Source organism: Copadichromis virginalis, linkage group LG7 (genome assembly GCF_057382275.1).
Source record: "Copadichromis virginalis isolate Kocher_CV1m ecotype Utaka linkage group LG7, C_Virginalis_male_GT1.1, whole genome shotgun sequence".
NCBI classification, from domain to species: Eukaryota; Metazoa; Chordata; class Actinopteri; order Cichliformes; family Cichlidae; genus Copadichromis; species Copadichromis virginalis.
In genome coordinates this window covers 46,371,284-46,395,840 of record NC_140624.1, presented here as the reverse complement: position 1 = coordinate 46,395,840, position 24,557 = coordinate 46,371,284, and the positions used below count along the sequence as shown (strand labels likewise).

Genomic DNA, 24,557 nt, shown 5'->3' with positions numbered 1-24,557 from the left:
CTGTTGCATCCTCCCGCCAGTCGGGATGTGGAGTGTGCAGAGAACATGTATATCGACATGATGCTGTGGCGCCATGCCCGTCACCTCCTGGAGCAGGTGCGCCTTCATGATCTGGGATGCTTTTCGGCTCAGCTGGGCTTCGAACTCATCGGCTGGTTATGTCGCGAGCGAAACCGCGTGGCCCGAGTTGATGATTTTGTATTGGCGCTGAAGAAGCTCCATAAGGACTTCCTCTGGCCGTTCCCTGTCATTCCTGTGGGAAACCTCAGCTCACCACTGAAGAATGGACGGTGCCGTACAGGTGAGTGAAGAACAGGAAGGTTTACAGAGAAATCAATTATTACTTTAAATATTTAAAGGTGATGGTTGAATAGCCATCCAGTATGGTGCCCCAGTTTGCATACTACTGACAATTTAATCCTTACATGCCATCACTGGCTTCATCGCTGTAATTCTTGCTGTTTTTCGTTGTTGTTTTCAGTGCTGAGCCCACGGTTGTTGAAGTCACAGTCAGCAGACAGCCTGCTGAACAACGACATGGACACGGCACCGCCTCCGACAGCTCCTGACAACCACACCTGGATGGACGGGCTTGAGCAGAGACCCAAAGACATGGACACAGCCTCTTCTGCTCACTCGAACCAGCACTCACCACAGACTCATGAGGCCTTCCTGTCACTGCTCACCAACAAAGGTAATACAACTTTAACAGTTATTCCCTTCTTTTGTTTTCATCCGCTTAAGCTGAACTTCATCTTTCACTCACTGCGCTTTCTAGTCGAGGAGTACAGCATCGGCTCGGCCACAGACCTCACAGAGACCAGCTCAGTGGTGGATGGCGACTGGACAATGGTGGACGAGAACTCGTCCACTTTGAGCCTGAGTCAGGCCGAGCTGGAGCACATCTCCATGGAGCTGGCCAACAAAGGCCCGCACAAGTCCCAGGTGCAGCTCAGGTGGGACCCCATTCAAACTATGGTCGTTTAATTCAATGCAAAATCAACACGTATATTTAAGCTGCGCCTTCTGTGTGTCTATCAGATATCTTCTCCATGTGTTCATGGAGGCGGGCTGCCTGGAGTGGTGTGTGGTGATTGGTTTGATCCTGCGGGATGCAAATGTCATCAAGCAGGTGATCAGTTTCCTGGACAACCCAGAGGTTCCTGCGGAAAATGTGCAGAGTGTCCGAAACGGATTATTAGCAGTCGATGCGTGGGCCTCCACAGACTGGTGGGTAGTTCTGTGCTGGTACCGATATTTTTAATCTATAAAAACACGTTATGTAGGGGAGAGCAGTGTGTTCTGATTTATGAGATGTCATCTTTAGTTTGGAAATTGTGACACATTTTTAATGACCACTAAATCACTGTGATTTTTTTTTTTTTTTTTTTATATTACACAATAGGGCAGCACAGTGGTTAGCACTGTTGCCTCACAGCAAGAAGGTCCTGAGTTCAATTCCACCATCAGGAATTGGAGTGTGGAGTTTGCATGTTTGTGTGGGTTCTCCTCGGATAATAATAATAATAATAATGGATTCGATTTATATAGCGCTTTTCAAGGCACCCAAAGTGCTTTACAATGCCACTATTCATTCACTCTCACATTCACACACTGGTGGAAGCAGCTACGGTTGTAGCCACAGCTGCCCTGGGGCAGACTGACAGAAGCGAGGCTGCCATATCGCGCCATCGGCCCCTCTAGCCAACACCAGTAGGCGGTAGGGTAAAGTGTCTTGCCCAAGGACACAACGACCAGGACAGAGAGCCCGGGGATCGAACCGGCGACCTTCCGGTTACAGATACGCTTCCCAACCCCCTGAGCCACGGTACTCCAGCTTCCTCCCACAGTTCAAAGACATGCACTTTGTGGGGATAGGTTAATTGAAAAATCTAAATTGCCCATAGGTGTGAATGCGGGAGTGAGTCCGACTGGTTGTTTTTCCCTGTGTGTTAGCCCTGCGACAGACTGGCGACCTGTCCAGGGCGTACCCCGCCTCTCGCCCTATGACAGCTGGGATAAGGATAAGCGGATGCGAATGCGTGGATGGATATTACGCAATAAATACAAACCACACCTTCCAGCAGTACCATCAGTCCTAATACACTAGTATAGAGCTGATACCAGTGCCGGCGTTGTTATCGATCCTATTATCAAAAGTCACGATCAGTAACAATCAGATACCGATACCAGTATTGATAACTATGCTATCAGTATTTGGATTGACCTATCCAACTCTACTGATGGATATAACAACTCGTATAGAGAGATTTCTTTACCTTTTTTATTACAATAAATGTTTTGTCTTCTTCCCGTAGCCTGGGTTACAAACCATTCCTCAGCCTGATCCAGCCGCAGCTGCAGCGGCTGATGGAGTCGACGTCGGAGCAGGTGCAGCCTGAAGCCTTCCAGCCTGCCACCCAATGCTCCAAGCTCAGTGGCTCTGAAGGTCTGGGAGGAGCCGCGGTACCTCGGGCAGAAGACAGCAGAGGAGTGGTGACCCCGCTGGGCCTGGCCCTGCCCTCTCTCGAACCCGCAGGAGTTTTCCCCCGTCCCCCCTCTGAGGACTGTCCTCCCGAACAAACGGAGGAGCAGGGGGAGGAGGAGGGAACCTACGACTGCACCTTGTCCTGAAGCCTCTTCTGGACTTTTTAACCTGTGAACCCTTCAAGGGCCGGAGTGGAGAAAGCTGCAGCATTGGCTGACTGGAAAAAGACTTCATTTGTGTGAGCGAGCGTGTGCGTGCCTGCGTTTGTGCGCCTCTTTGTCGGTTCCTACTTCAGTCAGTATTACCCACTCTTTAGATCGCTATCAGCCCGACAGGCACAAAGACATCACAGCACAAACGGTTCCTTTTTAACAGAGCTCATTTCAGCAGATTGTGCTGGTAGATTAGAGAGGAGGGTTACTCATGTCAGTTGTTTTCCACTTGTGTTGTTTTGGAAGCTGTAGAGCAGCACGCGAAAGCTTGGGTAGAGCGATAGAATCAGTTCGAAGGGTCTGTCCGGATCTTTGCGCTAACCGCGGAGCATAACGTAGAACAAAGAAAAAGCTCGAGAACCTTTTACGGGACTCGCTGAAGTGCATCTGAGCCTACAGTACGTGAAGCGTGCCGTTCTATCTGTGTGCACAAGAGGTGTTTCATACTTTCATACCTCAGTATAATTTTAAAATATTTTGTGATACCTTTTTTCTATAATGTAACAGTGTACAGGATGACATTATTTTTCTATCCCTCTGCAGTCACCCTGTGACCAAAAAAAAAGAAAAAACACCCTCAGCAGATGATTCTGTGCGATTCTTTAAAACAGTTGAATTTAAGGTTTCTAAGAAAATGATCTGTGAGTAGAATCCCACTGTTCTGAGTGCAGACTAGTTTCTTACCACTGATCAGCACCTCGCCCGCCCGCTGCCCACCCCCTCCCTAGTGATGCTAAAGTACAGAATCAGCTGCCTCGCCCTTCCCCGTGTGGGTTTTCACACAAAGCAAAGCAGATCTGTGTTGATCCTTCTCAACACTTCCTGCGCTGAACAAAAAAAAAAAAAAAAAAATCACAAGATGCTTTTTTTTTTTTTTTTTTTTAAAATATAAATTCAAAAAAGGCTTTGTTTCCCATCACGCCAAAGGCACATCATTAGTGAGTTTTTAAAAGCCATCAGGTGGATCGTTGGCTTGTCAGCAGTGTTAGGAGCGACGCGTTAGTATTGTTTTAGTTTGAGGGATTGATTGTTGTGCAATAGATAAGTCGCCGTGTGGTTTTTGACCCTCACCCTCTCGCAGTTCGTCCGGACCACCCGCGAGACGAGCGGGAGGCCGATCGCCGTGTTCTCGTGCTTCCGAGTGGAAATCTGAACGCGTGTGCAGGGCCGTGTTCACACCATGTTGACATGATTGGTGACTCTGATCACGTGGAATTGATTTTTATCGTATTAGTCCTCGTCATTACTATTATTTATTGGGATTATTAGCTGAGAGATCATTCCTGCTTTGTTTTTAATGACTGATAACAAAACTCCTCCCTCCTCTTTAGTTATCAAAGTCATGCATTGGCTCAACTACAAGCACTAAAAGAAAAACAATGCGTCAGTATTATATTGTGCAATGTATTGAAATGTTACTCAGCTTTATTTTTTTATGCTTACTACTGCTTTTGGGTTTGTTTTTTCTTTCATTCCCCCCCAGCTGTGCGCTTCTCATCCTAGACCAAAATGATAAGTTATAGTTGGCCGTCACTATACACAAAAAGGTTGAGACGGCCCGAGCGGCTCTGTATCGTCTACTTCGACCCTCCTTCCGCTCTGAACAAGCCTACAGCTCCACTACAAGCTTTACTTGAACACGGACACTTGATGAACCAAAGACTTTACGTCCAGAGGCCTTCTGTTTTAACCCCGATTTGAACGTTCAAGTCCTCATGCAGAGGGAGGAGAATCTCACTCGCGCACATCCCAGCCCTCTCATCAGAAACATCATCGCTCAAAACTAATGCTGACGGTATGCGAGACAATTTCCTACGGAAATGAATATTTCAGCTCTTTTATGGTTTCCTTCTCTGTGAGGGAGGAGTGTCGTTCGCTCGCTCAGTAAAACGTGGACAGCAGCTCCCTCCCACCTGTGTACAGTTTAAAAGTATTGCTCGTTTCCTCAGAGTCGAGATTTATTTCTGGGGCAGCAGACATCCTCAATGCAGTGTAAAGATACTCTCTTGTACATTCGCCTTTTCTACTTATATTTGGTTTTCTACTTCATTTTCCCCCCCTTGTACATATAGACCAATAAATTATTTTTAAAAGGTTTGTCTGCCTCTTTGACCTCCTTATTTTTAAAGCAACGCAGCAGCTGCAGACAAAGCAGCAACGTGTGTGTGTTTGGCTTTACATACTCTAGAAAAGAGCTCTTATATTAATGTTTGACACCAGAAAAAACCGAGTTAACTGACATATTAACATTACAACTCCATGAATATCACACGGGGGAATCTGCTGGCTTTAAATTGACTGTTTTGTTAAATTCACGTTTAAAAGACTGTTCTGGGTTTTATTCTTCGAGCTGTGGTGCCCTTGCAGTGTTTATATTAAAACATAATTGATATCTGTACATGCAGTTTTGAAGTAAGATCAGCAAGCAGGAGTGGTTGCATTTCCTCTGCCTGTAGAAAGAGAGCAGAGTTATTTTACTTATGCAAAAATTCTCATGGCCAAAATGTAATTTTTAGTTAAACAAGTGTCAAATGGTTGCCATGTCAGGGTCAGCTGTAACAGAACGGCAGGGATTTTGTTTGTATTGGTGATATACTTTACAGGCAGAAAATGGACATATTCACTCGACATAAAGTGACACTGATTGGTCAGTAGCCAGTTACCATGCCGATGTATCAAAGAAAAACCAGGCTTAACCCTGAAGTTACCTGGGTGAACATGAAACCCCGCCTCACCATGTAGCTGATATAGCTGATGATGTTAGTGTCCACGTCTGAAGAAGTGACACTTGCCAAGATTAAACGTAAGAAGCTTTTTAATTGCTGTACAAGTGTTAAATTAATTCAAACTTTTTGCATAATGTGAAATCATCCCGTAAATTGAATACATGGATACCCTGTTAACCAGACCCAATAATCCAAAGCTCAACAGTCAACAGTTCCAACTAAGAAAACAAAACTTCAAGGAAGAAGGTTAACGGTTATTTGACGGTCGTTAGAAATCAACTCTAAGAACAAAACTAGCAGTTACAGATGTGGATGAAAGGTCAATTTAAAGAAAGAAAAACCCCAAAACTTCAAATGTAATATTTTTAGATATCACATTAAGATATTTAAAAGTATCCCACAGTTAAAGAACGTATTTCTTGACTTGATATGGACTTCTAGACTGTTATGTGTGAAGAAGATAAAGTCCAAAATCTGAACTCACGCTCAACAAAAACGTTCAGTGAAGTGCCCGTCAGCCTCTCAGCCTACACTAGCTCACACTAACACATTAGTAATGCAAATCACTCACATCTGAAAAGGAGTGTGTATGAAGCTCTCGAACACTGGGAGTAACAGCAATCCCGCTCTGCCCCTCTATTACAGCAGTACCTGCTCGGGACAAAATGAGACTTTTTACTGGTCTTAGTAAAGAAAAAAAATCCATCTTTCAGTCTGGAGCAGCAGGATCAAGTACAGAGTCGGCCGTCAGTGGACAGATCAGAAAAGACTGGACTTTTTTTTTCCTCCCAGGTTTTAGTGCCGCACTCAAACTGCAGACACCCGAAACGTGAACACGGGTGAGGTGATGAACGTTATCATGAGGTAAATGGCAAAAAAAACTAAATGTATATAGGCATGGTACTTTAGTGAGAGCAAAAACTACATCGCCACCAAGCAAAAATCTAATTTGTTTAAATCTTTGTCCTTTGAAGGAGCACCGAGGTCTCGCTGATCTTTGCAGGAATCAGCTGATGAGGTGAAAAAGTCCAAGCAGGCGCTTTCGCCTGCATCACACGGGCTTCCTCAGCAGGTGGAGTCGAAGCGCTTCAAGTGCCTGTCGTCAAAGTTAAGACTGAAATTTTTTTTCATTGCTATGAAACCAGTAAAAAGAAGTATCCTTTATCATTTGATCTGACCCGTGAGGCGACACGAACACAAACTCCACTCACGTGCTGAGATATAACTCCAGAATAGCTACAGAGTGGCTCAATGTGAATTTTATGACTTTAAAATAGTTTGACTTTCAAAAAAAAGAGCACAGTGGGACAATCTGCTGAAGGCTGTGATGGATGTTAGCAATCCACGGGCATGAAAACGCTTTGCAGTGTGGCACTTGATAGCTTTTAAGACCACTGAGATGTTTGTGTCCACAACAGTAAACGTTTTGTGCGTCTTTGGAAGCAAAACTTTAAGGCCTCCTTTTATTGTGATTTCTCGTTTTGTGGCAAACAGACAACATGGTTCACGGTGACACCTCGCTAGGTAGACTCGAGGCAGACGAAAGACTTGTTTCATTAGTCAACAACCCGATTCCACCTGGGGATGCAGGGAAGTCAGACTTTCTGAAAACACAGATATGGACATCTATAAATGGATGTAGCCCACAGATAAGAATGGTGACACTTTATAAACCATTTAAATAATCTCTCTTTTCAACATTAGTTAACTTTTGTTAGCTAAACCTCCTCTAAAGCTTTCCCACAGTAACATTCAATCTGAAACTTATCTCGGTGTTGAGTTTGATCAGTCCGGAGGTAGTGGTAGTACCATGTGAAGCAGACTGTGGATGTGAGCTACAGAAAAAACAACAGCACAAATAAAACTGAGCCCTCTCCAGCAGCTGATTTTACATTCAAGAAAGGGAAAATCAAAAAGTGGGAATAAAAGCCAATCCCAGATTCCCGAGGTTTTCAGACGCCTTATATTGTCTGACCCACGACCCGGGAAGGCATTTCTTTTGCTTACAGATGCAATAAACAAAAGCAGAGGATCACATTTGAAAATCAATGAAGCAAAAGATTTGTTAAAGTCACTGCTGGAGACGGCTGGAAGCATAGTCAAGTTTTCCTTTTTTTCCCCCCTTGCTCTTAAAAAAGAAGAAGAAAAAAAAAAGTGCAGTTATTACTACAGTAGGAACAAATGTGAAACGGATGCAAAGGTACACCCCCCTGTGGACTGGGGGGGTAATCCTGAACAATTTTAAACCCTAAAACAAAATTAAACTGCATAAACACGTGAAGTGAAATTACACTGCCCTCCGGATTTAACCACCACTTCCAGAACAGCTTGAATTCAGACATCTGTTTTCATTTAACAGTTTTCTGTCTGCACGCCATGTCCTCCGATAGTTTAAGCAGGCGTTACATTCCTCGTTAAAACGCGTGGCTCCAAAAATAAAAAAAAATAAAAATGAGTGGTCTTAGTAAAGAAGGGCAAGTCAGTAAATCAAACTATTAAAACAAGTGCAGGTTAATGACAAGTGACTTTCAAAGTATCCGGTTAAATTCAGAGGAGGAGAGAACAGGTTGAACTCATCCATCATGTGTTATTGCGCCCTGCGATGCACAGCGCGGTTGGTAGACACATTTAATATGACAACGTTCAGAGTGGTTTTGCTGATAAAGAGCAGTGGAGGTAGCCGTGCGGTGTTAGTTGTTCGGGAGGAACACTGGCGTTAGTGAGGAAGAGCGAGGGTGGATGTGAGCGAAAGGAAAAGCGAGTTACAGCAAGTAAAGCAAAAGGCACGATCGAACAAGTAGAGAACAGAAGAAAAAAAAAAAACTAACCCCTTCCTTTCACTAAGCCAGGAGTGAGCACAGCACCAAGCATCTCTCCTTGGTTAACTACAGTGCCTATTGACACAGTGGTGGGGGTCTCTCAGGCTGGCTGGGGTGGAGCTCGCATGTGTTGTGTGTGTTACAGTTTGAGTGAAAAGGCAGTGGGGTCACTCCTCTGTATTCTTCCTTGTAATCTCTTCTACATCTGTCTTGTGGAGCCCTGTAGGCCAAAGCTCTCCTCTGCAGCAGCCTCGTGGGATGTGTGACATCCTCAGTATCGGTACATGTCATAGGTACTGACCCAGGAAGAGGGAAAAGCCCACGTGGGGAACCTGTGAAGCATTTCCTCCAACCGAGCAGTCCTCTGGTCTTTCCCAAAGAAATAGTGGGAGGAGATGGCGACTGAGACGATCCCCTCGGGGCCAGATGGGTCAGGGTCTGCGGGAGGCTGACAAACAGAGGGACAGAAATAAAACAGCAGAAGAACCAAATAAGATTAGCAATGTATTAAGTCTGATTATGCTGCATGAGGAGTTTGTCTGAGCCACGAGGGGTTACGTGCAGCATTCATTGCAAATCGTGGCTCAGTCCCACTCATTTTAAAACATGGGCCACATGCAGCCGACTTTGATCTTAAGCAAGCGGAATCAGTGAAGCTGATCAGTAAAGCAGGGGAGCTCGTTATAGCTGCAAAAGTAAAACTGATGAAAACATAGTTCAAAGTCCAAAATTCTACATTTTTCTGATTCTGGCCCCCAGGCCTTATGTTTGGCCGTAATAATAGGACAAAAACCTCGTGACTAGGAAAAATCTGTGGTTTCCCAGCAGTGTTTTTCACTTTCAGCAAACAACTGCAAGTAGTGGGGTGACCAGCTTCAGATGGCAACTGCACAGGTTGTCTCCAAATAATCATGAGTCTCACTGCTGGACTGACTGCAGTCACTCAGGTTTACAAATAATTACCATCGAATTTATAAATGAAGACAAATTGACAACATGTTGCAATTAAACAGTTAGTCATCTGTGACAAATTTATTTGCAATCCTGGGATTGGCTCAACTGGTTATATTGTGCTTGTATTAAACTTTACTAAAAATAAAGTTTCCAGTCATGTGTTATTTTGCACTCAAATTGCCATCCTGCAGCAACTATTCGTGGAGACATTTCTGTGTCAAATCCATGTGGCTGTGGCTGGACTCTGAATCTAACAAGTTAATGTGAATTCCTGTGTGTGTAGATGGCAACAGGTACATGATATTTGCCTGTTTATCACAGTTAATTACTGTAATTTGCAAAACTATTGCAGGTAATTTTCGGTACAGACTGCTTGATGCGCCAAAGTCACTATGAAGATGGAAATGTAAATAAGAAGAAAAGGTCAGTACCTGTATTTCAAACCAGAAGGTCCATGTGGGGGCGTCAAGGCCATGTGAATAGAAGATAAAATATTCTCCGCTCAGGTCAAATCGAGGCGTCCCGTCACCGAAGGACCAGGTAGAGAGGCTGGCTCCTCGATGAGGCATTAGATACAAAGACATGTGGCTCGGGCCTGCATGAGACAGGAAGGTCAAGGGTGAAACACAAAGTGATACCTACAGCTACAAATCAACGCACAACACTCTCACATTCTTCACACATCCTGCACATGTGATCACATGCTCTTTAAAAATGGTCATCAATTTTCTGATTTACACCTGGTCCATGTTTTGGGTTTGCTCCTTCTGCTATCACTTGGTACTTCTTTAGATCCCCAAAATCTTAACCCTCTATTAGCTGCTCCTGACCTTTCACACTGAATGTCATCTTGATCGTTCCCCAGCTCGTCTCTTCTTTGGACAGCAGGCTGAACTCCACCGGAGAGCTCGGAGACACTTCCGGAGCGGGGAGGTACCAGTTCTTCCTGCAAACACACGGGAGCACTTGTGAAGTTCAAAGCATGACTGAAACAAGCATTTATTATGACACCAGAGGCATCAAAGCTACAAGGCTGACCTGCTGAGGAACTTGACAGGCAGGAACCAGGGATAACCACAGAAAGGTCGGTCCTCTCTGCAGCGGGTCCGAACCGTTTCGTTGATCTCGGGGATGTGGGGTGTGATGTGCTGCATGCCCGTGTAGTCAAAGCTGTTTATCCACAGACCTGAGTCTCGGCTCTCCACTTCTCCCTGGAGATTGTGGAAGGTCCGTGTTGTATGCTGCAGGGAGAGTAACAGGAAAAGAAAAACAACGAAGTTCTTTGATGTTAACATGTTCTCTTTTCTTTCACGTGCTTTGTGCTACATCTGTTTAGCTGGAATGACTCAATGTAAATTACATACGTGAGCACATCAAGGAGGGAAATATAATAATAAAAGATGACAGAATTATTTTCATGTTTAAGAAACACAATTTAACACGTCAAGAACACTCGAGGAGTTAGGCTCCTCGAGACTGTTTACAACTCGAAGGATTTACACCGAGGTGCAAACGGGCAGGTTGCACTCAAGAACAGGAAGGCCAGATTAGACTGTCATACAAGATCTAAAAGAGGCTGCACAGTTCTGGAAAAATTATTGGGACAGATGAAACCAAAATGGACATGTGCTGGAATGAATAGCGGAGAATATTATGGAGAAGAGAAACAGCTCATGATCTGAATCATACCACGTTATCATTTAACTGTGGTGGAGGTAACACTATGGCATAAGCAGGTATTGCAGCCAGTGGACATTGGTTTCTTGAGGGTGTGACTGCTGATAGAAGCAGCAGAATGAATTGTGCAGTGTACGGGACTATGAGCTTAGCTCAGATTCAGCCAAATGCTGCAAAACTGATCAGACCGTACTTTAATTCAAGGGTTTCAAGCTCCTGCCACTCATTTAGAAATGTCTTCTCGCATCATTTTCATTTCAAACCGAGTCACTCAGACCTCAAACGTCATGCAATGGACAGGCCAGAGCTTTAGGTTTTGGCCGTTATGAATACATTTACTGGTTTTGACTTCTTGCAGATCCAGTTTCTCTTTTTCTTACATACTGTATCTGTATCATTTTTGTGTATATTTGTGTTTTTGTGTGCATGTTATGAATTTCAACCTGCAGGAAAACTCTCTTTGGTCGCGGACTGTCTAGATCGCCCGAGTAAGGAAAGAAGAGGCCACAGGACACCAACAGGAACATGATGGTGAAGACGAACCCAAGACCTGCCATGATCCGCTTAGTGCTACGCACCAAGTAGATAAAATGCAGCTGACAAAGACATGAGCATGTGTTACTAAACAGCAGAAGGAACGGGCATTTGAAAATACAACTAAGGTGGCACAAAATACCTGATTCTCCAACACATTTTCTAAATTAAATTCACTTCTGCCAATTATACTCCATACTATACGTATATTTCCTTCTGTATCTGGTTTGAAAATAAACTCACTACTACCAGATTAATCAAAACAATTCTTTAGTCAAGTATATTCTGTCTAATTCAAAATGGGATTTCTCTGTTTCTTCTGCTTAATAAAAATCCTGATTTTCTTCTCACTCCTATATATAATGTAGAAATACTCACAAAAAAGGAGGAGAGGAAGATGGTTGCCAGAGTGACTAAGGAGGCCAGCACCACCTCGGGGGGTATCTCTGTGCCACTCCGCCCCATGATGGGAGTGAAAATCTCAAACACCACCCAGATGAGAAACATGAAGTGCACATATGGCAACGCCAGGCCCAGCAGGTACAGCACGCAGTACTTCGCTGATGCTCCTGGAGAAAAAAAGAAATCTTTGTCAGGTATAACTGAGCCAGAGACAGACACACACACACACACACACACACACTGGATTCTCGTAGCTGCCCCCAAATCCATCTTAAAGAGAAAAGCGTTTATACAGTCTTCAAAGTTTAACATCTAAACACTACAACTCAAATGTGATTCCAGTCCTGTTTTCTGCTGTGCAAGCAGAAGAAAACAACATGCTTTGCAGTGAGTTTTGCAGATTCAGTGAATGTGTGCCTTATTTCCTGCCTACAATATATTTAGAAAAACATTTCGCTGAACTCTGCTGCTGCTACTTAAGATTTGTCTGTTGCTGCATGATCCATCCATCATATTGTTACTATTTATCCAGCGACTTAATCATTTAGGATCCAATCCGGAACCCTTTTGATCACTTGGGGGCAAAAAAACAACAACAACAACAACAACAAAAAACACCTCTTTGATACATATCTATCTTTTGTGTGTATTTTTCAAAAGACATAAGATAGTCTGATAAGAACTTTAAGCATACACAGGCCTTTGGTCAAGAGCACAATAGGAGCTAGAAAGGAAGAGGGTTCACCTTTATTTCATGCAGTTACTTGGAGTTACTTTGACTATTTCTGTGATAACACAATCGTCTAAAATAGCCTGATAAGATTAGAGTACAATGAGAGGATGCTAGCTTCATCTTACTGCTAAGAGAGCTTATAAAGAGCAGGTATGAGCATATACATAATTTACTCTTGTGACTCTAGAAAAAGTATTAATAATTAACCAACCGTCCTTACTTTCAACAGTTTTTAGTACCCTGTGCTTCATTCAATCATGGTAAACAAGGTCGACTTTGAGATCAAGTCTTTACCTCTGTGTTTGAATTCTTTTGCCAGCAGCAGTCTGGTGGCCAGGGGGAAAGCCACCATTAGCATGGGCGCGTAGGCCGAACACAGGCCATGTTGGGTCAACCACACCAGGCTGCAACACCACAGCAGCAAGCTCACGTCAAAGTAAAGGTCACCCAGCTCTACCAGGCGGACGCCCTGTGAGGAAAACATACATACTCAACATACAGGAAATGTGCAGGGGAAGGTGTGTGATGCTTTGACAGATGAGGATTTAACCTGTAAGTATGAAAATCTAATTGTTGTTTTGCAAAACAACCACAACAACAGCAAAACAAATACAGAGAAGTTCATCATACTAATCAGAACTTTTGGGGGGATATCAGTAACAAATTAATGTCACTAATATACTCACCTGCCCCATAGATTAGGCATAACAATCAATGGATTCATTTAAAAGTGTCAAACTTTCAAACTGCAAACAACTGACTGCCGAGGCTTTTGGTCTGCTGTCAAGTTTCAGTTCACACGATTTAATGGTGAAATAGTACATAGGGGTTCTTATTTGGGTGAAATGTGAGTGCTGGGCTCTTCTTACATAAACTGCAAATAAGATCATCAACTCATCTATGTGGATAAAAAACAAGAAATAACTTCCACGGCTTTATCCCGAAATCACAACTGTAAACTAAAAGGAGGATAAAACAACTTAAGAAAATGACAATCACTACAACTATAACTTGTATAAGTTTAATTTGAGGACTAATAATTTCTTTACTCTCTGTCCTTGGAGCAAGACATTTTTCTTGCAGAATATACCATTCAGGATTAGAGTAAGGAAACATGCCGTTCTCTCAATAGTCATGTTGTTTCACTGAAGCGTTATGTAATCTGGGACAAAGGTTAGTCTGTGTCCTTACTGGAAAATGGCCATGATAAGATGCAGTTCACATTGTGGTAAGCTGAGGCTCCAGATCTAAATCAATTCAGTGCAGCTCTTTCAGCTTTAAATTAGTGCTCGTATTTTATAAATATCACACATACAATACGCCCATTCAATTTCAACCATCTGTTTCTACAAAGTATTCAACGACTTACCAAAGAAACCTATAACACTCTCTTTTAAAGCATGTGAGAAATGGATTTTGCTTTTATGACAGAGGTGCTAACATCTAAGAGCTGAATGAAAGCCTATTGAAAACCACAGTGAGAGAGATCAAATCTGGTAAATGTACATGTGAGGCACAAAGGACAGTCTGTCTCACATTTCTACAGTTTTATAACCACACACAGGCGACTGTCAGCAGTTTACCGAGTCATCATGACGCATCAGTCACAGTGAAATACTGTAATATCCACTTTACTACAATCAGAAAACAATCAATAAGAATAATTTAAGACCGATTTGAACTCTACAATCACCGTCCAATTTTTAGGTAGACTTTGCTAGGACTGGGTTAGACCCTTTTCTCTTAATTCTTTGTAGAACAAATTGAACAATGTGCTGGAAACACAGATTTTGGTCCATACTGACATGACAGCATCACACAGTTGCTGCAGATTAGTCAGCCTTTCATCCATAATGTCAATCTCCCATTCCACCATACCCCGCATGTGCTCAGTTGGTACTAAGGAGCACATAGTGTGCCAATAAAATATACTCCAGACAATTTCACTGCCACCTGCCTGAAATGTTCATCCAAGACTAGATGGATGCTTTCATACCAAATTCAAACTCTACTATCTGAAAGTTACATGGGAAATTTAGGCTAATCAGCCTATTCAACATTTTTTCCAACCTTCTGCTGTCCAGTTTTGAACTGTAGCCTCAGTTTTCTGTTCTAAACTGAGAGGAGTGACTTCTGACCATTCTCTCTAAACTCTGGAGATCCCAGTAGATCAGACTGCCGGCAACTGTGCCACATCCAAGGTCACATAAATCACCCTTCTTCCCCATTCTGAGGCTCACTTTGAACATTAGCATGTTGTCTGCAATATGGTTGGCTGATTAGACATTTGCCTTAATAAGCAGTTGAACAGGTGCAACTAACAAATTTAAAGAATAAAGATACTTTTTCCAACTTTAACACAACAAATAGTCCAAAATTTGTCTGTGACAATTCATTTTTCCTATTCATCAAATATAAGTGGGTTTTAGAAAGAAGCCACATCTTTGACAGTGATGCATAAAGTCACTTTTACCATACAATCAGACAATGCTCCTAAAAGGTTTAACAGTACATTTCACATTCAGTGTTACTGCTACTGTTAATCATGTCCGGCCACTCGGTCTCTGCTTGAAATTTACTGGAAGCTCTATATTTAAAACTCCACTCACTCACCCCGTAGTACAGGTTCTTGGCCAGTGTGTGTATAAGTATCATCTTGCCAGTGGCTGCAGCTCCATACAGGCAGACTGAGGCATAGAAGTGGTTGTACCAAAACATGGAGCGGCCCAACAGAGTGACAAGCAGGGCCACAATCAGCACCGACAACAGGGTGACAAACCAGCTGAGCAATGCTACACCTGTGGCGCAGGCCAGGTCTCGAACATAGCGCCCACCTTGGAGACACAGAGACAAGTGACCAATTAAGCCAATAAATTAGGATTTTACCAATTTATTCTGCAGATCCACAAGAGCTCATCAAAGCTATTTGTTCTAAATATTAAAACTGCAACATATCATTAAAATATACGCAGCTTGGGGCCATTAATGCAAATGAATGAAAGCATTTCATGTTCATTACTTTTCTGGTAAGTGATGTAACCCCAAACCTTAATGATCAATTTCTTAGAAAATGACCTCTTCAAGGACTACCTTGCCCCCTAGTCAGAATCCTTGATTTAAAGACCAATCAGTAACAAGGATTAAGTGCAGGAAATGGTGACCTACCTCCATGGCCAGGCATTGAGGCTTTCTTGGCCAGGTAGAGGAACGTAGCTGTGGCCACCATGTAGTTGAGGATAGTGCCAACACGAGCTGGGTAAGCTACCACAATTACACCTAGCAGGTCAAAAAACACCATATTGCCATGGCGGTACTCTGAGGAATCAGCCAACTTTTCTGACATTGCCAGATACTTCAGAACGGCCAGGATGTTGTCACCTGAAAACAGGACGTAAATATGGAGTTAAAGACAGTCAAAGCTTCAGTGCATTTACTCCATAAAGAACAGTGTGCATCATCTGGGCAGCCTGCCATATACAATCAAGTTATCCAGACAGTAAATGACAACAGAATAAGAGGAACTGGGAGGTTTAGTCAATAGAGGTTTAGAGTTTCCACCACTTGTGATTTTATCCTACATACGGGGAAGTAAACAGATTATATGACTGAATATGAAAGTGATAACCTCATATGACTAAAAGGATCATCCTTTACAGAGCTGACATGTCACATGCATTACACCTGTTACTGTTGACTGAGCAGAAAAGGCTACAAAGAGGGTGGCCTGTTAAATGGCACTATATTGGTAAATTACAGCCCCCAACACATGCAGATGACTACTGCGACCTCTTACACAAACAATAATATTGTAAAAACCTATTAAACACACATATACTGTTTTACTCACAGAAGAGTTTTCCCCCCATGACAGGACATGTAAGAGAGGATGATAGGATCTGACAGATAAGGACAGTACTCAGTGGTGTGTGTGTGTGTGTGTACAAATCTTATTTACAGCTGTACACAAGTTTACGGGGCACCAAGGGCTTTCTGTTTAAATTGACTCCAAATATGAAGTTCAGCTCAGATCAGAAATCTGATTACAGGAAGGAACAGCAAGAGCGAGCTATACAGTGGATATAAAAAAAAATACTGCCAGCGCTACCCATCAGCCTCGTAGTAGATACACCTATGGTATCAATTTAAAAATCCTGTTGCCTTATGAGCACAGCCTTAAACTAAGACTTTATTGAAGCACCTTTTGATTTTATCACAGCATACCATTCGTCAACATGGCATGTCTTGACTTGGGAACAGTTGCCTATGCTTCCTTGCAAACACACTCCAAATGTGTCAGATCTGAGTTGTTCTACACAGCCCTCTTCAGGTCACCCCACAAATATTCTACTGAAAACCTAAAAAACCCCAAACTTTAATTTGCTTCTGTTGAATCCATTATTTTGTTGATTTGGATGTATGCTTGTCCCTCCACCTTTACGAAAGCCCCAGTTCAATCTGGAATGGCCCAACAAGAGTCCAGATGTAAATCCTTAAAAATGTGTGGGATGACCTGAAGGGAGCTGTGCACAAGTGCTATCTGATAGATTTGCAGCACTTGTCTGAGGAAGAGTGGGCAAATCAAGTCAAGATGTGCCATGCTACCCAAATCTCCCCTTGTGGACAATTAAAGGATTATTCTATTCTGCTAGTAGAGTCCTACTCAAGAATACTGAATGCACTCATTTTCACAGGTTGTAGGTCACATAAAAAGCGGGAAACGTTTTGAAATGACTCACTGTCGTCCCGTATTTTAACATCACAAAAACTTGGCATTTTTACAGGGGTGTGTAAACTTGTTTTCAATCCACTGCAGCAAAACAAAAAAACAAAAACAGTTTTGTTTTTTTTCCTCTGTACTACTGTACTATACTACCTCCATATCTGCACAGTTAATGGCACAAAAACACAAGGCAAGACAAAGCTCCATTGTTCTTCTGCCTGGTAGCTTTGCTGTGGCCAAAACAACACTGCACAATCAAGATTTTGTACAAAGTTCACTGCTTGCAATTTGCTCACATCTTTCTATTTTCTGTTTCTATCACAAAGCCAACACTGATGGTAATGATAAGATCCATTTTAGAAACATGGCAACATGCTCTTTTTAGAAAAACATTTCACATATAATCTCTACAAGAGATCCACGCTGCGTTTGCTTTTAACAAAAGTGAATCGCTTGCTCCGCTTAGACCAAACCGAGAGACAGATTTTTACGCAGAGGCCAAAGGGTGTATTCATCACAAGCTTCAAAAGAGCAGAACTGCTGATAGATCCTCGCCTTCCGTGCTGTGTCCTACTCTCCACCTTACAGCACTTTTCTGCCCTCTTCTTTACAGGCTAAAAATACCTTCTGCCTCCGTCTGAAATCTCACTTTCTCTCTCTAATAATTCATGCCTTTAATGGGGAGTTGCTGCACACAGAAGAACAGAAGGGTGATGTCCAGTAGTTCCTGAGGGAGAGAGGAAAGATGCCAACTGATGCCAAGGTTTTTAGTGCTGTCTGACTGGATTCTCTGCTAAGCTAAGCAAAATTATTCAGCAACGCAGAAGCACAAGGGGCAACAGTCTGTGACTGCCGCTGTATGTGTGCATATTTAAGTCCTCAGACAGACTGGTGGACAAAGGACAAATGCACAGCAGGTGTCTGTAACAGAAAAATGGTGCTGGAGTGACAGCTCTCACATATTTGCAATGAGTCTTGAATAAAAGCGTAATAAATATTTGAGCATGGAAGCATATGAGGTCCGCTGCTTACCCGCTCTCTGTATCGAGTCTGTTAGGATCCTGTTAGCTGTATCGTACTTGGTGTGGTAGATGAAGCCGTTTTCAATGAAAGCCAGATCAATGCCTGCAAAAAAATATATTAAACCAGAACGCCAGTAATGGAAAAGCTCATCCAATTCACAGGTTACTGTAACGTGTGAAGCACAGAAAAAAAAGTGATACATTTCATTGTCAGTGGTTCTACTACGCAAACTAGCAAGTATTAAAATTCTCAGAGAAGTCAAGGAGGCTCGAAAACTCACATCCCAAAAATCTGATTTCAAGAAGAATAGGGATTCTTTTGAAAACTCATAACACAGTAAATATGACCTTAAGCATAATTTAGGTGAAGACCAATTGAGTGGATCATTGTGTGCAAGCTACACTAAATTCTGACCAGAGCAGCGGGTCAGGAAGCACATCCTTCCTAACATTCTTTTAAAAAAGCATAATAAAGTAATGTTTAGCTATAAACATATTCTGCAAAGAAAACTTGCATATTTTCCTTATTGGCTTCTGTTATGTAGTGTAAGAATCGGTGGACTTACCTGGGATGTTACCAAAGTCCCTAAATATGCGGAAGTCCGTATCTGAGGGAATGACACCACTCTGAAAGACCTCCTGGCCGACCACAGAGGCGAAGGGGTGTTTGGCTGCATGCACGTAGGCTTGGACCAGCCACGGGTTCTCTGGACCTTTAAGGGAGAAGAGGCTGCTGAAATATTTTAGATACCTGACAATTAGCCTTGATTCCTAAATTTTGTCATACAGATTCATCCTTTTGTAGACAAAGATATATCATCAAAGTTATTTATCCCCTCGCCTCCACCATTTTTAAACCTGCCTGCTTGTATTTTGGTATTGTAAACATTTAAGTCTCTTTAAAGTACTAAACAAAGGAACAGTAGTTGACTGCTTTAACTGGAGAACCTGCAATGCTTTTTTGCATGCTATAGATGGTAGGCTGCACACACAAACACCAAAAAAAAGGCATCATAACAAACAAACAAGGCTAATTCCTCAAAGTAGTACGTTACAGTACCTGTCTGGAAAACAACCTCCTTGCCACCAACACCTGCAGCCTCCAAATTAATGAAGGCTCGCACCTGCTTGGCCCATGGGTGCTGGGTAATGAAACCATGACTGGCCTAAAGGAGAGCGTGGGGATCCAGAGAGACAAAGAGAGAAACAACAAAAAGAGATACAAATTAAACAAAATGACACCAATTCTCCTTACAGGCTAGTTTAACATCCCACCAAATGTTCTTTTTACCTGCAGTACATTTTCCTCTGCCCCGTTAAACAGGAAGATGACGCCGTGGTTAAGAGGAGTTGACTGGTTGGCCAGAGAATGGAGGACTTCCAGCATCACTGCACAGCTCACTGCATCATCACTGGCACCTAAGACAGAGAAACTGTCTTAGACAGAGAGCAGTGTGTCACGAATACCAATCGTGGGCTTCTAGTTTACTAAAACATTAGTGAGAGCAACAGAAATCAGTCTTAACCTGCTATTTACATTCAGAGAAATGCAATTAACATCCATCTGTCCTTACCTAGCAAAATAATGCGAGATAACAAAACACAGATGGTAGAAATAAAGCTCTAAATTATGAAGTGTAGAGAATAGGCCCTGTGTGAAGGAACATGTGACTACTTGATTACCAAAAAAAAAAAAAAACTTCCACCACTCCTGGTGAGAGAATAAAGAAAAAGGGGCACCAATGAGACGAAAAGAAAGGAGCATGTGATACAGAAAGATTACACAGCTCAGCAGTGAAAATATACCAAAGTAAGGAAAATATGACCTGCAGATCAGAGGGGCAAACTCAGACATCATGTGCTCTGGCTTTCTACACTCAGTGAGTTCATGAGGTAGGGGTGGGGGCTTGTTCACCCTGTGTCTGCATACCATCCACATATGACAGTAGCATATTAATAGTTTTCTCTCACCATAAGACTTCAGAATGCATGCATCTGTGCAGGTTAGCTTTAAACAGGAAAAAAGTATTTTGAATTAACTTATGAGTTTCTTACCAAGTCCTGCCTGCTTTTATTCTTTGTTTTTCCATAAACAAACGTTAAGAATTCCAAGAAATCAAAGGCTTGGCAAGCACCGGGGGATGTGAAAATATATGTGTATCTTCCTGGTCCACACCTTTTGGATCAATTTCCTTTTACCAGTGTAGCTGTGTGTAACGCATATGTGTGTGTGAGAATGAGAGCTGGGAAAACATGCCTACCCACAAGGCTCGAGGGTGTAGAGTTAAAAAAAAAAACAACAACAAAAAAAACTGCTGAATTAAAACCAGACTAAAGCACAATGGCTGCACACTGCAATGTGCTACATATTTAAACCAAGCAGGGAAAAGAAAAGTTTACAATTCATCCTGTAGGGACTATAAATAATGATGATTGTTGTTAAGAGTTTATGTACATCAGCGACATTATTTAATGTGTTTATAGATCAGATTCTTTATAGATATATCTGTGCCACTTTTACAATTGGGGCGGGGAGGGGGAGGGGGTGTTTAACTAAATTTTAAGTATCAAAGAAACTATTTTATGACACAGTTTTAAAACGGAGTAGAAATAAAGCTCTCATGCACATGTTCTTGCATGCAACTCAGGCGTGCAAAAGCTCCACTGCAATGACTGGTTGTTTTAACCAAATGTCACTCAAAAAAATTAAAAACACCAAGTGGTTTTCTAAATGTGTCACTCTAACTACAAATGACAGCAAATCAAGGTGATCAAAGTCAGTCTGATGAGCTCCATCCTCTGGAGACCATAAATAGTACAAAAGAGCACTTGCAGTACAACAACAGATTTAAGAAGATGTTTTTATAAAATGCACAGAATTTGCTGTTGACATGGTCTCCAGGTGTTAATTTGCAAGGTGTGGACTATAAATAAAACAAACACCACCACACTCAGGGTTTCACCCTCACGGAGGCATGTCTGTTCAAATGAGTAATTAATTTGTTTTTACCTGGACTGTTGGCCACTGTGTCAAAGTGGCAGTTGGCGAGCATGAGGTGCTGCGCACCACCCTTGGGCTCCAGCCTAACGGCAATGTTGGTGATGTGATCATAGAAGCTAGTGAAGCCTCCGAGGAAATCAATGGAGAAGGTCCCAGTGGGACGCTGAATATCAATCGAGAGTTGATGAGGGCCTGCGGCGGTCTCGACCTGGATGTCCTCGATTTGCTTCAACAGGTATCCCACTGTCAGGACCTCATTCTCCTGGCTGCCCACAGGCCGAGGGCCAGCACTAGTAATCTGCTCCAAGTGCTGCCTAGATTGAGAGGTGAGAGAAAAGGACAAAGAGAGAAAGAAAAATAACCTGCCATGTTTACTGTGAAACATCAGTAAATCAAGGTGACTTGTCCCAACAGATCTGAGCATAGCTCATCAATTTAACAGTTCAGTCATGTAATTACAGAGTCTGATTGAATGCCACTGTGCATGTGTAGACAAAGCATCAACAAAGTTTCAAAAAACTTAAAATATATTAAATGCATGTCCTGAAGACATGAGTGAACTCACTGACATGGCCTGTAAGAGAAACAACGAGGCTTAAACTTTTTTGTGTTAGACAGTGAACTGGCTGCTGGCTTTGCTGATTAACAAAATATTTGTACAAGTACTTTAACCCAAGTGTTGTGGGGCTAAACAAGGTTGTATATGACAAACAATGTTAGATCATACTTTACTGTAATTGTGTCTCCAAAGAGGCAGCTTTTCATAACATATATGGGGGGGGGGAACTGCTTTAAACCTACAAATTTAACTGTAAAAGATTACAAGTTTCACCCTTCTTGTCTTGCTTTCTACTGAAAAGTGATTGAATACATGCAGAACAAGACTTGGAAACTGAACTGAGCAATCTTCAGTATTTCCTGAAGCATTGTACACAAGACATTTTTAAGGAAGCAAGACAATTGATCAAAGCTTAAGAGTGAGGTCTGGGGATTGGAGAACAGTGATATTGCCTTAGGAGGTGCTTACTCCCCTTCTTTCTCTTTAGAAGAAAACTGCTGTTTGCTTTTAGAGATACTAAAATACAGCAGTGGTTACTGATACTTAAAACAAATGAACTGTGCCTGATATCAAACCACGACCTCTAAAGTCATGTGTTGTAGTCCAGCTGTTATCCGTATAGATTAAAAACCAATCTCCTGCTCAATTTGGTTTTCTTGTAGCCAGTGTGGCACCACATGATATTTCAGAAATCTAAAGTGCTGCTTTCACTCAATTTTTCAATGACCTACTGCAAAATCTGGATTTGTGGGCGACAGACACAGAGCTCAGAGCTCTAATCAGTTCAAATGCAGCTTGTCTCACTCATTTATAGAGCAATGAGCCAAAAGATGGCAAATCCAGCTGCTCTGCACTTTCAGCAGCTCAGCAGACCTCAGATTCAATGCTATAATCCCTGCAGCCCTCTGTTACGCCATGAAACTGAATGAACTTTTAATCTGAAATTTCTACAGTCTTTTACAGGGACAAGATGTGTGATGTTTATTAAGATCCCTCTTACTGTATTTGAACATTTATTCGATTTTTTTCTGTGTTTTATAAAATGTCAGGGTTGATAAGTAGGATAGCTCCTGATGCTTACTGTCACTGATCAATATGGTGATTTCTTCTTCTTCTCCTCCTCCTGTTTGTTAATAATGTAATCTAACAAAAGCCCTGCTCCCAAAGGTGTCTTTTCTGTCTCCCACTACAATAAGAGAACTAACTACATGTACATGCTACCGCTATGCTCACGTGCTTTAAATCCGCATTTCCTGTTTCTCAACCGGTCCTTTAAAACCCTTTGTCGTGTATTTGCATTGGAAATGCACCAAATAAAAAACTTACTGTGTGCTACCGTATATAAATAAACACCTACTTTTTTAACATCTGACGGCTTTCAGAATTAGGACTTAGACAGTAAATTTGTTATTCATCTACCCAGGGATGGTTTTAAAAGGCTTAGGGGAGGAATAATGGTTAACTACATCAGATTAGTCCTAATAGTCGCTGCACCTATCCTCTCCTGAGACTGGCACCTGTCCACTTCGCGGCTTAGGTTGAAGGTAAAGGTGGAGATGGAGCGAACAGGCAGTGGTTTCTGGGCAGGTCTCTTTCTCAACAAAAGAAAGATTAACCGGGCCAACACCTAGAGAATAAAACTGGTCTTATCGTAAAACTCACCTGGCTCTCACTGCGTTGAACTCGCCCGTCGGTTTTCCAATGACAAGCTGCTGCAAAGACAAGTGAACGAGTGCCCACAACACCAAAATAAACACAGAGACCAGGGAAGCTGCGAGCCCTTCTCGCAGCAGGTAAAGGTTCACTTCGGGCTTCCTCTTCGGCTCACCGTTGTAGCCGTTGTTCTCGCAGCGGTCCTGGGCTCCGTTATTATCCTGAGCGACGTATTGTTGAGTCCCGAAGGGTTTTATTCTCCGGACAGTGGTGTCGCCCTCCATTTCTAAGCCAGCGGTACATCAGCTGCAAGCGTCGCTCTCGGTCTTCGCCTTTTTCTTTTTCTTTTTTTCCTCCTCTCTTCGGACGACAAACGGATCGCGCAGAGGGACAAACTTGAATGAGAGGGCGGGAGGAGGAGGGAAATCAGAAGAGATTTGTCGAAACGTTATGCAAATTAAGTTACATTTCTGTGCTTACTAGGACTTAAAAACCACATAAATATATATTTATTTATATTTGATTTAAAAACGTTTTCTTTTTTTACTGACTTCGTCCGAAAATAAGGTTTCATAAAGCTTTTATTCCCCCCTTTGAAGTTATGCTTCTACCACCTCCATCTCGGTTGTTTAAATTTCCCAGGATTCGATTAAAGATTCTCAGAGTACCATATCTTTTTCTTAAAATTACTAATATAAAAGAGATATCGGGGAAAGACAAAAAAACGTGAATTATTCCTTTAAAATGAACTCAATGAACCCCCTGTGCAAGGTAAAGCTTTATATACACTTCAGTTCAGTTAACATTTATGAGACTAAAATATTTAAGTATAATTTCCTGAAGAAAAAAAATAGATAGACAGATAGATAGATACGTAGACGTAGACCTCTGACGTAGACCAGATTTATTTTCAGTTCATTTTTCTGTTTAATTGTTGTTGTTTTCTGTTTTTTAATCTAAAATATTATTCCATAAAATACTGAAAATAAAAAAGTGTCAATTAAATACATTGTCTCTCTTACCATTGTAGTTTATTGTAAGGGGATTACCCTTACAA

The 24,557-nt window shown here is 42.2% G+C and overlaps 2 protein-coding genes across 3 annotated transcripts in view; one reads left to right on the top strand and one right to left on the bottom strand.

Annotated features, from left to right (window-relative positions):
* ric1 (RIC1 homolog, RAB6A GEF complex partner 1) overlaps nucleotides 1-4,797 on the top strand; it is a 45,354-nt gene extending 40,557 nt beyond the window's left edge. For both annotated transcript variants that reach the window (XM_085463757.1, XM_085463756.1), the window contains exons 23-27: nucleotides 21-301; nucleotides 482-694; nucleotides 779-956; nucleotides 1,042-1,230; nucleotides 2,319-4,797. In XM_085463757.1, coding sequence (XP_085319883.1) covers nucleotides 21-301; nucleotides 482-694; nucleotides 779-956; nucleotides 1,042-1,230; nucleotides 2,319-2,634 — 1,177 coding nt within the window. In that variant the 3' untranslated portion in view covers nucleotides 2,635-4,797. The remainder of the gene's footprint in view (nucleotides 1-20; nucleotides 302-481; nucleotides 695-778; nucleotides 957-1,041; nucleotides 1,231-2,318) is intronic.
* Nucleotides 4,798-5,497: 700 nt separating this feature from the next.
* On the bottom strand, nucleotides 5,498-24,267 carry ermp1 (endoplasmic reticulum metallopeptidase 1). The gene is made up of 15 exons (XM_085463758.1): nucleotides 23,510-24,267; nucleotides 21,298-21,602; nucleotides 19,579-19,706; nucleotides 19,348-19,453; nucleotides 18,854-19,000; nucleotides 18,298-18,390; nucleotides 15,711-15,923; nucleotides 15,159-15,379; nucleotides 12,840-13,014; nucleotides 11,789-11,979; nucleotides 11,320-11,472; nucleotides 10,238-10,440; nucleotides 10,030-10,145; nucleotides 9,631-9,794; nucleotides 5,498-8,693 (listed from the first exon to the last, which is right to left on the bottom strand). Exons 1-15 carry the CDS (start codon nucleotides 23,782-23,784, stop codon nucleotides 8,517-8,519), a joined length of 2,667 nt encoding a protein of 888 aa, XP_085319884.1. The 5' UTR covers nucleotides 23,785-24,267; the 3' UTR covers nucleotides 5,498-8,516.
* Nucleotides 24,268-24,557: the final 290 nt, after the last annotated feature.